The sequence below is a fragment of the Salvelinus alpinus genome, chromosome 1, assembly GCF_045679555.1.
Source record: "Salvelinus alpinus chromosome 1, SLU_Salpinus.1, whole genome shotgun sequence".
Lineage (NCBI taxonomy): Eukaryota > Metazoa > Chordata > Actinopteri > Salmoniformes > Salmonidae > Salvelinus > Salvelinus alpinus.
The window spans coordinates 84,948,221-84,964,105 of NC_092086.1; the positions used below are offsets into that span (position 1 = coordinate 84,948,221).

The 15,885-nt window shown below is 42.2% G+C and overlaps 1 protein-coding gene and 1 non-coding gene across 9 annotated transcripts in view; both read left to right on the forward strand.

Moving 5' to 3' along the window:
• ncor1 (nuclear receptor corepressor 1) overlaps positions 1-7,234 on the forward strand; it is a 117,519-nt gene extending 110,285 nt beyond the window's left edge. For all 8 annotated transcript variants that reach the window (XM_071329737.1, XM_071329709.1, XM_071329728.1 and 5 more), the window contains 7 exons: positions 183-427; positions 642-794; positions 1,330-1,472; positions 1,759-1,812; positions 2,028-2,216; positions 4,349-4,537; positions 4,692-7,234. In XM_071329737.1, the coding sequence (XP_071185838.1) occupies positions 183-427; positions 642-794; positions 1,330-1,472; positions 1,759-1,812; positions 2,028-2,216; positions 4,349-4,537; positions 4,692-4,888 (1,170 nt within the window). In that variant the 3' untranslated portion in view covers positions 4,889-7,234. The remainder of the gene's footprint in view (positions 1-182; positions 428-641; positions 795-1,329; positions 1,473-1,758; positions 1,813-2,027; positions 2,217-4,348; positions 4,538-4,691) is intronic.
• trnaa-ugc (transfer RNA alanine (anticodon UGC)) lies at positions 3,241-3,317 on the forward strand. The gene has a single exon. It is a non-coding gene; the product is annotated as a tRNA-Ala (tRNA).
• Positions 7,235-15,885: the final 8,651 nt, after the last annotated feature.

The following is a 15,885-nucleotide window of genomic DNA, read 5'->3' on the forward strand; positions in this document are numbered from 1 at the left end:
GATGATATCTTGAGTGATCCATCGACTGAACTGCAAATGATGATCTCAACAACTCTGACAACAGCCTCTACTAGACAACTTTGGATACAAACATTTAAGTGTAGAGACTGAAAATGGAGGTGTGCCTCCAAGTAATAACATCTCCCTGATCTGTCTGTCCTCTCCTCTTTCTCCTTTTATAGCATATTATCACCCAGGACTTTGCCAGGAACCAGGATCCTCCTCAGTCCTCCACCACCATCTCCTCCTCTGCCACCACCACATTCCAGAGCGCCCAGCTGCCAGTATCTAGCTCGGGCCCCGGGGGCCGTGCCAAGGGCCACAACCGGTACAGCCCAGAAAACCAGACCCAGGCCCCATCACACCATCAGAGACCCACACCCAGCAGAGTGTCTCCTGAGAATGCCCCTGACAAGCCCAGAGCCAGGTACAGTAACAACACCTACCAGTAGCCCAACACAACCTCTTGACCAAGCCAGCCTGTTTAGTAGGGTAAACCGTAGCTAAACGGTTTGCAATAAGTTCAGGTTATACCTCCCATGCAAAACATTTTCTCCCTAATGAACATAACCCTGGTGGTGCACCCCTGTCCATTCCTTCAAATTCTCACTTTTCTCTCTCTTCCTCTGTCCCTTACCCAGACCTGGTAAATCCCCTGATCGGGGTGGCAGGGGGGCAGTGGAGAGTTATGAGCCCATCTCCCCTCCCCAGAGCTACCAGGATAAACAACAGGAGGCCAGAGAGCAGCAGCAGCAACAACCCCAGAGACGAGAGGCTGACCAGCCTGAGATGAGGTGTGTAGGACTGGCATATCTTCTTAAGTAGTGGGCGCTCTCGCATTTCTTTATGTTCACCTAACGCACACTTGTCAAACTCATTCTACAGAGGACCGAGTGTCTGTGGGTTTTCGCTCCTCTCTTGTATTTGATTGATGAATTAAGGCCACTAATTAGTAAGGAACTCCCCTGACCTGGTTGTCTGGGGCTTAATTGAAAAGAAAAACCGGCAGACACTAGGCCCTCCATGGAATGACACCCCTGACCTAATGGAACTTTCAATGATATCACTAGACATATATGTATGTTTCGGGCATTAAGTTGACAAACCAAAAAGTATGACAGCGATTTATTTTGTATGTCTACGTGCATTTGTGCGTGTGGATACTGGATACCTTCAGTGCCCATGGACAGAATGTGCCTTGTGGGCAGCTGTGACCTGTTTGGCATGCTAACAGAGTGGAAACTGGAGGGAGGTGCCAGTGGCACGCTAGCCTAATCAGCCCTCTGCTGCCTGACTCTTAACCCCGTGGTGGCCTTTCTCTGGTTACAGGGGCGACTCTCGCTCCCCTGGCAGTGTCAGCTACCTGCCCTCCTTCTTCACCAAGCTGGAGAACACCTCCCCTATGGTGAAATCCAAGAAGCAGGAGATATTTCGTAAGTTAAACTCCTCTGGTGTCGGGGATTCTGATGTAGGTAAGTCGCCTCTCTTCTTATCTTCCTTGTACGAACATCATTTTAGAAAGCATTCCAAGATAGAAAAAATATAACATTTGATGGAACTCAATTCGCACGGTATTTTATTCATTTAAAGGATATTTTCTGTGCATTGCACTCATTTCTCATTTAACAACAGATAACATTGTAATAGGAAGACATACTGTAAAACGACTAACGATTAACTCTGTCTTTTAGCGTCATTTTAGTTTGCAGTCAGACATTTCGTTTGCTAACTGAACTATGCTATTGTTTCTCCTTTCAGGAAATGCACAACCAGGCACAGAGATCTTCAACTTGCCCGCTGTGACCAGCTCAAGTGAGTATAAACATTTCTAACACCATAGGATCCTATTCTATCACCATATACTCATATTCAAACATACTAGAATCATTTAAACCAGCCAAAAAAATGTATGAAATAAATTGAAACAAACATTTTTTTAAATGTTTGTTTGAATACCCTAATGAACACGACCGTGGTGGCTGTTCCATGTCTTCCCCCTCGTCCTGCGTACGTGTTTGGCCCACCAGGCAGCGTGAACCCCAGGAACCACTCCTTCAGCGACCCGGCCAGTAACCTGGGCCTGGAGGACATCATCCGGAAGGCCCTGATGGGCAACCTGGAAGAAAGGCCAGAGGAGCACCAGGGAGGGCCTCAGCCCAGCTGTAACACCCCTAGCAACGAGGCCCGCCAGGAGGCCAACCCCTCACCTATCATGGGTCAGTGGCAAACAACTACACGCAGCAGACTGAAACCACTATACAGGAGTAAACATTTACGTATTTACATACTCACACACACACCTTTTTAACCCTGTCTGTCTCTAAAGATACATTGGAATAGAGTACTTTGTAGGGTGTCCAATCAAAAATATTTGGACCAATGGGTAAAATTATGTTAATTGTGTAGATACTCAGAAAACCAATGGTCTCTATCATAATCCGTTCAAAGGTTGAGTTTTTCTTACCCTAATATTGGCCATCCTACAAAGCGTGACTAAAGCCTTATTCGCACGTGACTAGTATTACTATAGAACGGCGGTTATGTAATTATTACCCCAACATGTCCGTTTTAACAGTGGACAATTCAGACGGGATTCGTTTTACCGAACTGCCCCTGTAATTATTATTTTTCCCTCATTCACAATTGACCATTATGACGGAAGTCTGGAGGCTCTCCTAGGCGTGAAGATATTTCAAATGTCTTGGAATAGCCTAATATTAGCCTAATGGCCTTCAGTTCAGAGAAAGTCTAAATAATAATGCATATCAATAAGAACCATGAACTGTAACCTATGCAGATATTTAATTACCTGACGTATTTGGCAATTTATTAATTCATTGGTACAATTGTGTCCACTTCATCTTTTAAAAGAGAAGCAAGACACTAGGAAAGTTGATATGACAAAACCGATAATTCATCTGTATGCTACGTGCATAGCACTTTGTTTTAAGCATCAATTTGTTCCCATGTTCTAACCCAAACTGGGTGCAGCACCTGTTAAACTCAGTAATATCCCTCAAAACACAGGGATGACGATTAGCATGGGATATGCATTATCAGAGGACCTTGGAGTTTGCCGAAAAACAGTAGGTTTTTAGGGCTGGGATAATAACCTTCCTGCCAAGTGATAATTACTGACATGGCAGATTTGGACGGGACTAAAATTACAGATGTGGTGATTTGTGCTCGTGCACATAATACCATTACCTGGGGGATGTATCCTGTCCGATTGGGGCTTAAGGTCCCGTGTGGCTCAGTTGGTAGAGCATGGCGCTTGCAACGCCAGGGTTGTGGGTTCAATTCCCACGGGGGGACCAGGATGAATATGTATGAACTTTCCAATTTGTAAGTCGCTCTGGATAAGAGCGTCTGCTAAATGACTTAAATGTAAATGTAAATGCTTAAAATCAATGGAGGCCAGAGGGAAAAAATCTGGAAAATAGTATTTGCGTCAGCTAGCCTGGATGCTGTGCGAGAATTAAGGCAAACTGACAGGCTCACCGTCTTTCTTCTCAAATCCAGAGGACATAAAACAATAGAGGTAAGATCGATTGAGATATGACATATATATACCATTTAAATATTTTAGTATATGAAAATAGTATTTTTTAAAGATCTCAGAAAAACAAGCGTATCGCTGAAATGTCAACGGAGCACAGAGCATACCGTAAGCTTTTTATTTTCAAATAATTTTACATTTAATTGAGCTCGTTATGTTAATTTAGCTTTTTGCGACCTGGGGAAACAACTTTTGCAGAAGACCATCGCAACGTAAAATCCTCAAGTCGCTGCAAGAAGCGGCACCGCTTTGTCAACAGAGCTCGGTGGCTATTGTCGGATGTGTTAGGTTACTGTTCATAATATGTTCGAGAAAGACGCCACTGAACAATTCAGAACATGAATAATCATATCTGTTTTGGTAAAAATTTATTTTAAAACATAAGGAAGTGAATTTATCACGGAAGCACGTTTTCACCCACTCTGGGTAGTGGGTGGACACCCTATACTTTGACATTTTGAGATTTGGAACAAGCTCTCCAGAATAGTCCCAATTCACACTAACACCCACAAACTTACACACACCTACCACCTATGCTGCTATTCCACTATTATTATTATTTATCCTGCTACCAGTCACTTTCTTCTAATCCCTGCCTACATGTACATATCTACCTCAAATACGCCAGTATCCCTGCACATTGTAAATGTGGTACTGGCACTGACCCTGTAAATAGCTTCCTCTTTTAGTTATACTATTTTGATATTGAATACTGCACTGTTGAGTAGGGCTTGCAAGTTAAGCATTTCACTGTACTTGTGCAAATAAAACTTATTGCTAACACAACAGGTAAGCAGAAACTGCAGAGCAAAGCCAACAGCCGGAAGTCCAAGTCGCCCAACCCAGGTCAGGCATACGCAGCAGCAGCCCAGACAGCAGGAGGGGAGCGGCCCTCGTCAGTCTCCTCCGTCCACTCAGAGGGAGACTACCACCAGCAGGCCCCGGGCTGGGCCTGGGAGGACCGGCCCTCGTCCACAGGTAAGACACAAGACCCATTTAAACTCTGGGTCTCTGTCTATTTGTCTGTGTACACAATACCACATTATTAACAGCCACACGGGAGTTCAGAAATCAGGGTTTTCTAATCAGAAAAATCCCTCTAAAGACTATCCTGTCTCACATCTCTCTCCAGGCTCTATGCAGTTCCCCTATAACCCCCTGACCATGCGCATGCTGAGCAGCACGCCCCCCACCTCCATGGCCTCCCCCTCCATGCAGGCCCAGCAGCCCCCACCAGGAGGCCCTCTGGGGTCCCAGCAGCAGCGTGTGTGGGAGCGGGAGCCCCTACTGTCGGAGCAGTATGAGACCTTGTCAGACAGCGATGACTGAGCACTGCCACTAGAGCCCTACCTGCCCCTCATCTCACCCCAGAGGAAGGGCAGGCCTCTCAGTACAGGCCTGCCTGCCCACCCCTCCCCCCAAAACAAGCCTCACTCACTGGTGCTGAATGAGTGTGGGGAGAACAGAGGGTGTGGGGGTATCCTTTTTGGTGCAACAGCACCCTCTGACTGCCAGCAGTAAGAAAGGCAGCGAGTGACTTCTGACAGGCTTTAATCTTCAGGATAGACTGACTCCCTTTATGTTCAGAAGCATTGGCAGACAGCCTGTCAGGACAGAGGAAGCCTGGGTGGAGGATATGATGAAAGATAAAGAACTTGTAATGTATAAATATGAAAAAACAACACAAAATACACATTTCTTTGGGGGGGAAATTGTTTGATTTTTGGAAAGATGCTTTTGTCTATAAGAAAAATAATTGTATGTAAATAGAGTAACTTTCTGCCGTTTTTTTCTTCACTTGATTATTCTTATTTTAATGTTGCTTTTAAATGGATCCACTTTGTTTTTGAATGAATGGGGGAGGAGCAGGGTTTAATCTTGAATATCAGTCTGTCCCTCCCTGTCCATCTCTTACCCCCCCATCACAGTGAAGCTGAGAGACAGAGGCCCCCTATCCACCTGACCACCAAGCACCACCAAAGCCTGAACATTGTTGACATAAGTGAATGAAACAAACACACACGTTAACATTTTAGTTGTGCGTTTGTAATTTGATGCCTGTCTTTGCAACACTGTGGAGAAAGATGATGCATGGATGTAACAATATTTCTGCTGATCTAGAACTTAAAGAAAGCTTTTGTCCGTCACCGCACCATTGAGAAAAACAAAACCAATATCTTTGGAACAAGTTGAGAACACTGGTGTAGGAGCAAGCAGAAAGGTGAAAGAAGACTAATAAGCTTGATGTTGTTCCTTCTCCTCGTGACTACTTTACTTCTGGGCCCCCATGTTGATCTGAACTCTGTCAATGAGCCAATTGTGTTATGATTATGCTGACCACCACCAAGGTGGGTGTACTGTATGGCACACAGTCTGACCCGTAGCTGTCTCTCTAGGGTTTCCAACCAGTGCAGAATGTTCTACTTACAGTACTCTGCAACCCACATTGTCATGGTAACTAAAGTACGTCAGGAACCTTCGCCCAAGATTCGCCCATGCCTTGTGGCTGGAGAAAAAGAAGGCAGCTTTAAAATAATTTTCTCAGAGAAATATTTTGGTGTTTTTTGTTTATTTGTTTTGATTCCGTAGTCCCTATCTTTTTTTTTTATACTGTCCTGACAGTAAACTGATCTGTGTGATTTGTCTTTTATGTTTTTAGACAACAAAAAAATATAAAACTAACCAAACATAAAGAATGGTCTGCACCATTGTTGCACTTTTTGCTTTGTAACCTTTGACAACAAAAGCATACTACCTGTTGTATAACTTATTCAAGCTCCTGCAGAGGATTATACTGAGATGTGCTTTGACTTTGCCCATAATTAATGGAAACCTGGATGTTTATGACCGAGTTCCTGTCTTTTGTAGCTGGTACATGGTTTTGTAGTGTGACACATGCAATTGTTTTACTTTTGTGTATGGTACAGTCAAGTTGTTAAGGAAGAGTTGCTTTTTTGCAGTCATGGTGACTATTCAAGTCCATTGCCTCTTAATCTATTCTCTATTAATATCCAAGATAAATATCAACCGTTTTGTCAAAAGACTAGGTCAACATTGATAATGACAGTAATGTTCCATTGCAAGACCCTTTTTCGGATATGTGAAAGCATACCATGTTTTTTGGTTCTCAGCTTTTGCTTCGCTTAAATAATCCCAATCTGCTCTAAACCTGATATTTCCTTGTTTTTTTTCCCCGTTTCATTTTGCTTTTGAATTGTTTAAAGTCCTAAAGCTGATGTTCAGATTTTTATTTTCTATCTTTTCAACATCAATTTTATTCATCCTATTTTTGATGGGATGTCAAGTGTTTACAGCGGCAATGAGAAAAAGGTTACGAAACTTGAATCTTAAAAAATAAATCGAAATGAAGCCGGAAAAGACTAAGTGCAACTTTTCAGCTGTGTCTTTGTCCAGAATTACACCTTATTCCCTATATAGTGCACTTCTTTTGACCAGAGCCGGTGCACTATATATGGAATAGGTTGCCATTTCGGAGGCACCAACTCTGTCAAACATCGTGGTAACTTTTTTTTATCTGTTTAAAAATTTGAGACTTGAAAACCCGTGTATCCCATGATGTTGAAATGCAATGTTTGTATCGCACAATGTCTCTTAGTAGTATATTACAAGAGTTCAGACCAATCAATAAAGTGGATCAGTTCTCCACCTCTGAAACGGGGATCTTTTGTTTCTTTCTCGGATTGGTCATTGGCTTACAGGTTCTGAGACCTCTATCATGAAGTCTAGGTCAAGAGGCTAATAGCTTCATCAATACAATGCAATGCTCATCTATAATGACTCATAGTATAGTGAAATGACCACAACCAAAAACAATCAACTTTCAGTGCTAAAATGTTTTATTTGGTATGCTGAAAGAACGCTCAACGGAACAGCATTCTTTTGGCTGGAACGTGGGATCTCTGGAATGAGGTACGCCTGAAAGACAAGACAACCTTTTTTTTTAGAGGGTCTGACACACGGGTGTGTCTTGGTGGTGGAAAGGACACACCCAAGAAACACCCATATCAAACCACACCTCCAAGACAACTCGTGTTTGTTTCAATCATGGCTTCTAGCATATCTTTGAGGAGCCGGACAAACAAGGCGAAATCAGTAAGTTAAGCCCTACTTTAAACCAGATGTCTGGCCCCTCCTTTGTCCTCAACATTCTACATCAGCCAAAAGATGAAGCCGGTTTCTTTGGGTCAGGTAGGACTTCAGTACTGAATTGGTGAGAATTAAGGTATTCTTCTGTTGTCATGACTTCAAGGCTAACAGTTAAAGATGACAAGTAGCAAGCCCTTTCATAGTTATATAGGCCTGCTCATTCCAAGAACAGAGATGTCATAAATTTAAGAGAATGTTGTGTCTTTGGTGTTGGTGAGGTAGCACTGGTCACTGTACACCAGCGTTGAGAAATTGGGGTATGTTTATGCAGAGATGGATATTAGTCTGTCCCATATTTGTAGTTTGGTTTGGCAAGTTGAGATCGCAATGTATAGGCTGTTTACTTCACTGTCTAGTCTGTGTCTACATATGACTTGACATGGAACAAGAGCACACACATCTTGGCCTGCACCTCTCTAACTTGGAAAAGAGGAAATATATCACTTAAAGCAGTCCGGTGAATGTTCTCTGCGGATAACACCAGGTTTCCAATAATTATTTTCAATAACTTACTCTGCATTTTCTCCACATGGTCTAGCTTTTTGGTTGAAAGGGGACCTGTAGGGTTTGAAATCAGATCTTTGTAACCTATGAGAAGAGAATAAATTGGACTTGTGTTAATTATTATTTTCTAGGACTTTTGTCTATCCACAAACATATTGGCACCCTTGCACTTTTCTTAATAATTAAATAATTCCCTATTTCTTCTAAAAAAATAAGTTGAAATTGAAAAAACGGTTGTCTCCAAACCTTATTGGATTTTTCAACATTGCAGAACCAATTTGATTTTTGTAAACTTAAGTTTACAATTTTAATTTAGAAAATAAAGACATGGCACGGACAAAATTAACACCCTGGAGCTTAATTCAGCAAAAAAAGAAACGTCCCTTTTTCAGGACGCTGTCTTTCAAAGATAATTTGTCAAAATCCAAATAACTCCACAGATCTTCATTGTAAATGGTTTAAACACTGTTTTCCATGCTTGTTCAATGAACCATAAACAATTAATGAGCATGCACCTGTGGAACGATTGTTAAGACACTAACAGCTTACAGACAGTAGGCAATTAAGGTCACAGTTATGAAAACTTAGAACACTAAAGAGGCCTTTCTACTGACTGAAAAACACCAAAAGAAAGATGCCCAGGGTCCCTGCTCATCTGCGTGAACGTGCCTTACGCATGCTGCAAGGAAGCGTGAGAACTGCAGATGTGGCCAGGGCAATAAATTGCAATGTCTGTACTGTGAGATGCCTAAGACAGCGCTACAGGGAGACAGGACGGACAGCTGATCGTCCTCGCAGTGGCAGACAAAGGGTAACAACACCTGCACAGGATCGGTACATCCGAACATCACACTTGCGGGACAGGTACAGGAAGGAAACCTGTACGTGTACTGTTAATCCATTCTTATATGTGCACCCTTTCAGTTGCAAACCGCACCACATGTGCACATGTGCAACAACAACTGCCCGAGTTACACCAGGAATGCACAATCCCTCCATCAGTGCTCAGACTGTCCACAATAGGCTGAGAGAGGCTGGACTGAGGGCTTGTAGGCCTGTTGTAAGACAGGTTCTCACCAGACATCACAGGCAACAACGTCGCCTATGGGCACAAACCCACCGTCGCTGGACCAGACAGGACTGGCAAAAAGTGCTCTTCACTGACGAGTCATGGTTTTGTCTCACCAGGGGTGATGGTCTGATTCGCGTTTATCGTCGAAGGAATGAGCGTTACACCGAGGCTTGTACTCTGGACCGGGATCGATTTGGAGGTGGAGGGTCACAGCATCATCGGACTGAGCTTGTTGTCATTGCAGGCAACGCTGTGCGTTACAGGGAAGACATCCTCCTTCCTCATGTGGTACCCTTCCTGCAGGGTCATCCTGACATGACCCTCCAGCATGACAATGCCACCAGCCATACAGCTCGTTCTGTGCTTGATTTCCTGCAAGACAGGAATGTCAGTGTTCTGCCATGGCCAGCGAAGAGCCCGGATCTCAATCCCATTGAGCACGTCTGGGACCTGTTGGATCGGAGGTTTACGGATAGGGCCATTCCCCCCAGAAATGTCCGGGAACTTGCAGGTGCCTTGATGGAAGAGTGGGGTAACATCTCACAGCAAGAACTGGCAAATCTGGTGCAGTCCATGAGGAGGAGATGCACTGCAGTACTTAGCGCAGCTGGTGGCCACACCAGATACTGACTGTTAATTTTGATTTTGACCGCCCCTTTGTTCAGGAACACATTATTCCATGTCACATGTCTGTGGAACTTGTTCAGTTTATGTCTGTTGTTGAATCTTGTTATGTTCATACAAATAATTACACATGTTAAGTTTGCTGAAAATAAACGCAGTTGACGTTTCTTTTTTGCTGAGTTTAGTACTTGGTTGTACAGCCTTTGGACAAGATAACTGCCAAGAAATGCTTCTTGAAGTTGTAGCCATCAATGAGCTTTCTACTGGCAATTTGTCCCAGTCTTCAACAGCAATGCTCTAATTCTTTAATGTTAGAAATGCCCTTCACCAACTGCTGTTTTCAGCTCTTGTCATTTCTTGATTATTATGTGTTTGATTTATTTGTGTACATGTTTGACATTTTTCTGCATTGTTAGGACCATAAGCTTTTCACTGCACCCGCTATAACATCTGCTAAACTGTGTATGCGACCAATAAACTTGGATTTGATTTAGGTTATGGATGTGATAAAGATCTGGGCCCAGATTCACAAAACACTTCTTACGCAAAAACTTAAGAAGCTTCTTAAGAAAAATAAGAAGTTCATAAGATAGTTCGTAAGTGCAGTTCCTCAACAATATAAGATTTAATGATTTTCTTACAAACTTCTCAAATATCTTACAAATCTTAAGATTTTAGTGTTAGGGTTCGGCAATCGTTTTAGCTAGCTATCTAGCTAGCAATGGCAATCATGTTAGCATATTTCTTACTAAGATTAATGTTCTAAAACATGTTCTTGGGTTTGTGAGTGAATTAAACTTGTTCAATTGCTTGCATGAGCTTTTTTCTCACTACCCTGAGTTTAAGACAAGGGTTTAGCTATCATGGAATTAAGAACATTTCCAATAACTTTCTTTTCAAGAATCTAATTTCTTCTTAACTTTTTGCTTAAGGAGAAACAAGATACAGCGCAAGAAAATTTCCAATAACCTTTTTGAGGAATAGCAACTTTGCTTAAATGTATTCTTAAATCTATAGTTAAGGAAAAAATGAAATTTCTTCTTAAAACTTCTTAGGTATAGGGGGCGACATTTTCACTTTTGGATGAATTTGGGCCCAAATTAAACGGCCTCGTACTCTGTCCTAGATCATATGATAAGCATATTATTATTACTATTGGATAGAAAACACTCTGAAGTTTCTAAAACTGTTTGAATTATATCTGTGAGTAAAACAGAACTCATATGGCAGGCAAACTTCCAAACAGGAAGTGAAAATTCTGAAATTGGTCGCTGTGAAAGGCATCGCCTATTCAATTGCCTTATATTTATGGATCTGTATGCACTTCAGACGCCTTCCACTAGATGTCAACAGGCAGTAGAACGTGGAATGAAGCATATAGCTTCATGTGGGACCGGATGAGAGCCTTTGGAGTGACAGGTCAGGCAGATTTCCAGTTCTTGGCCACGCACAGAGGGCATGTGATGTCTTTGTCTGCACTGCGTTAGATAGACATGAAGAAATGCTCCGTTTGGGACGTTTTTGGATTTATATGAGAAAAACATCCTGAAGATTGATTCTCAACTAAGTTTGACCAGTTTATTCGACTTGTAATACCACTTTTTGAAGTTTTCGTTCAACGTTTTCGTTCAATTGCACAGGTGTTTGGACACGTGTACTACACATGCTAGCCAAAGTTGCTAATTCGACAGAAGTGATGGACATTATAAAACAAAACAACGATTTATTGTGGAACTAGGATTCCGGGCACTGCATTTTGATGAAAGATCATCAAAGGTAGGGGAATATTTATGATGTAATTTCGTATTTCTGTTGACTCCAACATGGCGGAGAATGGCTGAGTGCTGTCTCAGATTATTGCATGCTGTGCTTTTTACTAAAGTTATTTTTTAAATCTAACACAGCGGTTGCATTAAGAACCAGTGTATCTTTAATTATATGTTAAACATGTATCTTTCATCAAAGTTTATGATGAGTATTTCTGTATTTCACATTGCTATCTGTAATTACTTTCGCTATTTTGGAGCCATTTCTGAACATGGCGCCAATGTAAAACCACGATTTCTGACTATAAATATGCACATAATCGAACAAAACATAAATGTATTGTATAACATGATGTCATATGACTGTCATCTGATGAAGTTGTTCAAAGGTTAGTGATTAATTGTATCTCTATTTGTGGGTTTTGTGAAAGCTATCTTTTCTGTGAAAAAATGCTGGTGTTTTTTGGTGTATTGTGGTGAGCTAACATAAATATATGTTGTGTTTTCGCTGTAAAACATTTTAAAAATCGGACATGTTGGCTGGATTCACAAGATGTTTATCTTTCATTTGCTGTATTGGACTTGTGATTTCATGAAATTATATTATATCCCTGTGGCACTAGGCTAGGCTATGCTAGTCAGCGTTTCTGATGACAGTTATCCCGGATCCGGGATGGGTGGTCCAGAAGAAGGTTTTGTGAATCTGGGCCCTGGACTCTTCTCTGGCCACTTCAGAACAGTATTTCTTCTTGAACCATTCCAGGGTGCTTTTGATCTGTTTGGGGTTGAATGTCCTGATTGAACACCCACAACCTTCAACAGAGAGACAGTTTTTGGACACTTGGTTGAACATTGCACTCCAAAACAGTTTGATGATCTGCTGATTGGGCTCTTTGCTGGGCTTTCCAGCAGGACAATGATGCCAAAAAGCACCCAGGAATGGTTCAAGAAGAGATGCTGGACTGTTCTGGAGTGGCCAGCTAAGAGTCCAGATCTGAATCAAATCCAAAACTTATAGCGAAATCTGAAAACGGCAGTCGGTGGAGGGCACCCATCAAAGATGGAAGAATTAGAACATTTTGCTGCTGAAAAGTGTGCCAAATTGCCAGTAGAAAGGTGCAGCAAGCTCATTGATGGCTACAATAAGCATTTGTCTGCAGTTATCTTGGCCAAAGGGTTTGCAACCAAGTACTAGCTCTGGGCTGCCAATAATTGTATCTTTATTTTCTCAATTTAAAGTGTCAACTTAAGTTTATAAAACTAAAATTGGTTTTGCAATGTTGTAGTGCTCCAGTTCTCCCTGTCAAAATAAGTAACAGAAGACTTAGAAAGCATATCAACTCCTGTAGAACCTAATTCATGTTCCTTTAACTCTGCCTTCTAGGGAGTTTATACAAACTGTCATATCATACCATTCTGATAGATTAGAAAATGTTAGAAAACGTGGTTGTAAAATTAATAATTTGGTTGTTATTGCATTGGTTACCTCGAGGCAGATGCTCCAGGGGCAGAGTGGCCCACACTCATTGAATATGGCGCAATTAAATGTTAGAGCAATCTCAAGTAAAACCTTTCTCGTGAATGATCTCATTACTGAGCGCAAAGTTGATTGCATGTTTCTCACTAAAACATGGCTGTCATCAGACTGTAGTGCCGCTCTTTTTGAAGCCTCCCCCCGGACTACAAATTTTCCTACTCTATTCAGAAAAGGGAAAAAGAGTGGGGGGACAGTCTATTTTTACTAATGCTCTCAGCTGTAAGGACATTTCGTATGGAAGTTTTGGGTCTGTTGAGCATCATGCTATACTGTTTAAATGTCATCCACCAGTGCTGGCCATAACCCTGTAAAGGCCACCAAAGCACTGACCCACTTTCTTTACTGATTTATCTGAACTATTGTCTATTGTCCTTGAGAACTATGATAAAATCATTGTGTTTGGCGGTTTTAATATTCATGTTGACAAAGAGACTGACTCCAAGGCCATTGAATTCATGAATATTTTGATCTCTATGGACTTTATCCAACATGTTACTAGGCCCACCCATAACCACATCCATAGTTTGGACCTAGTTATTAAAGGGTCTTTCTATAGACATATTGTTGATGTTGCTTTATCTGATCTGATCACCACTGTGTATTTTTTACAACCTTGTTGCCCATAGCACAGGGTAATACTGAATGCATTATTAAGAAACGCTATCTCACCTCTGAAGTTGCTACAGGTTTTATTGAGTGTATGAACAATATTCCGCCACATATTCTACCTTCCTGTGATGATTTAGTTGATAACTTTAATAGCAAATTAAGGGCAACCATTGTTGCCATAGCTCCAGTAAAATAGAAAAAGGCCACGTCCAAATGGAGAGCCTGTTGTATGAGTGAGGAAACTAATATATGAGTGAGGAAACTAATAATTTAAAGAGAAATAGCAGAAAGGCAGACCTGATGAGATGTTTGATGATATGTGCCATAGACTAACACGTAAAGGCACTATGGATTTATGTTCCCTGGTTGACACAGACATGCTCAGGAAAGTGATATCACAACATATGCCTTCTACCTGCCTTCTCGATCCTATCCCCACCACCTTCTTCAAAACAGTTTTTAATTGCATATCTGAAGAAGTGCCAGCTATTGTTAATCACTCCCTGTTCACAGGCACTTTCCCCACCGCACTAAAAACTGCTATGGTGAAACCCCTTCTGAAGTAATCTAGATTCTTCAGCACTTAGCAATTTTCACGGCAATCTCCAACCTTCCATTCTTAAGCAAAATTCTGGAGAAATTGGTTTACAAACAGCTAAATTATTTTTTCAAGTGCCAACAGCACAGAGACAGCCTTTGTTAAAGTGTAAATTAGCTCTCTGTCCTTGTACTCTTAGATTTAAATGCTGCATTCGACACTGTTTTAAAAAAATATATATATATTTTTTTTTTATCCCCTTTTCTCCCCAATTTTCGTGGTATCCAATCGCTAGTAATTACTATCTTGTCTCATCGCTACAACTCCCATACGGGCTCGGGAGAGACGAAGGTCGAAAGCCATGTGTCCTCCGAAGCACAACCCAACCAAGCCGCACTGCTTCTTAACACAGCGCGCCTCCAACCCGGAAGCCAGCCGCACCAATGTGTCGGAGGAAACACCGTGCACCCGCCCCCCTCGGTTAGCGCGCACTGCGCCCGGCCCGCCACAGGAGTCGCTGGAGCGCGATGAGACAAGGATATCCCTACCGGCCAAACCCTCCCTAACCCGGACGACGCTAGGCCAATTGTGCGTCGCCCCACGGACCTCCCGGTCGCGGCCGGCTGCGACAGAGCCTGGGCGCGAACCCAGAGACTCTGGTGGCGCAGCTAGCACTGCGATGCAGTGCTCTAGACCACTGCGCCACCCGGGAGGCCCTGCATTCGACACTGTTGACCATGATGTCCTCCTGGACAGACTGGAGAGGCGGGTTTAGGACGTATTTAACCGGTCAAGAGTTTTTTTTGTCACCCTTGGTGAACATACATACCACATGTGGCAATCCACAAGGCTCGATTTTGTGTCCGGGACTGTTCAGTTTATATGTTACCCCTTGGCAGCATTATCAGAAACCACAGCATTGATTTTCACTGCTACGCAGACGATACACAACTTTACATTTCTGTGTCAGCAGAGGATTTTAGCTCCGCAGATCAATTATTAGACTGTATTAGTGATTTAAATACTTGGATGGCTCACAACTTCTTTCAGTTAAATTAAGACAAGACAGAGGTACTTCTTGTTGGAGCCAAAGCACAGAGAGAATCTAGTCGCACATTTTAATTCATGGGCAATAAAGACATAACACCAGGTTAAAAACCTAGGTGTTATTTTAGATTCTGAACTAAACTTCGAATCACACATTAGGAATGTGACCAAAATAGCTTTAGACCACCTGAGTAACATTGCCATGGTGCGGCCGTTTCTCACTCAGGCTGATACAGAGAGACTCATCCATGCTTTTATTACCAGCAGACTTGACTACAGTAATGCCCTCCTGTCTGGTCTACCCAAGAAAGCTATTGGTCAACTGCAAAACTTACAGAATGCTGCAGCACGGTTACTGACCAAGACCAGACGAAGAGCACACATTACACTGTTTTTAATGTCTCTGCACTGGCTGCCTTTGAGTTTTTAAGAATACATTTTAAGATTCTTCTATTGATTTTT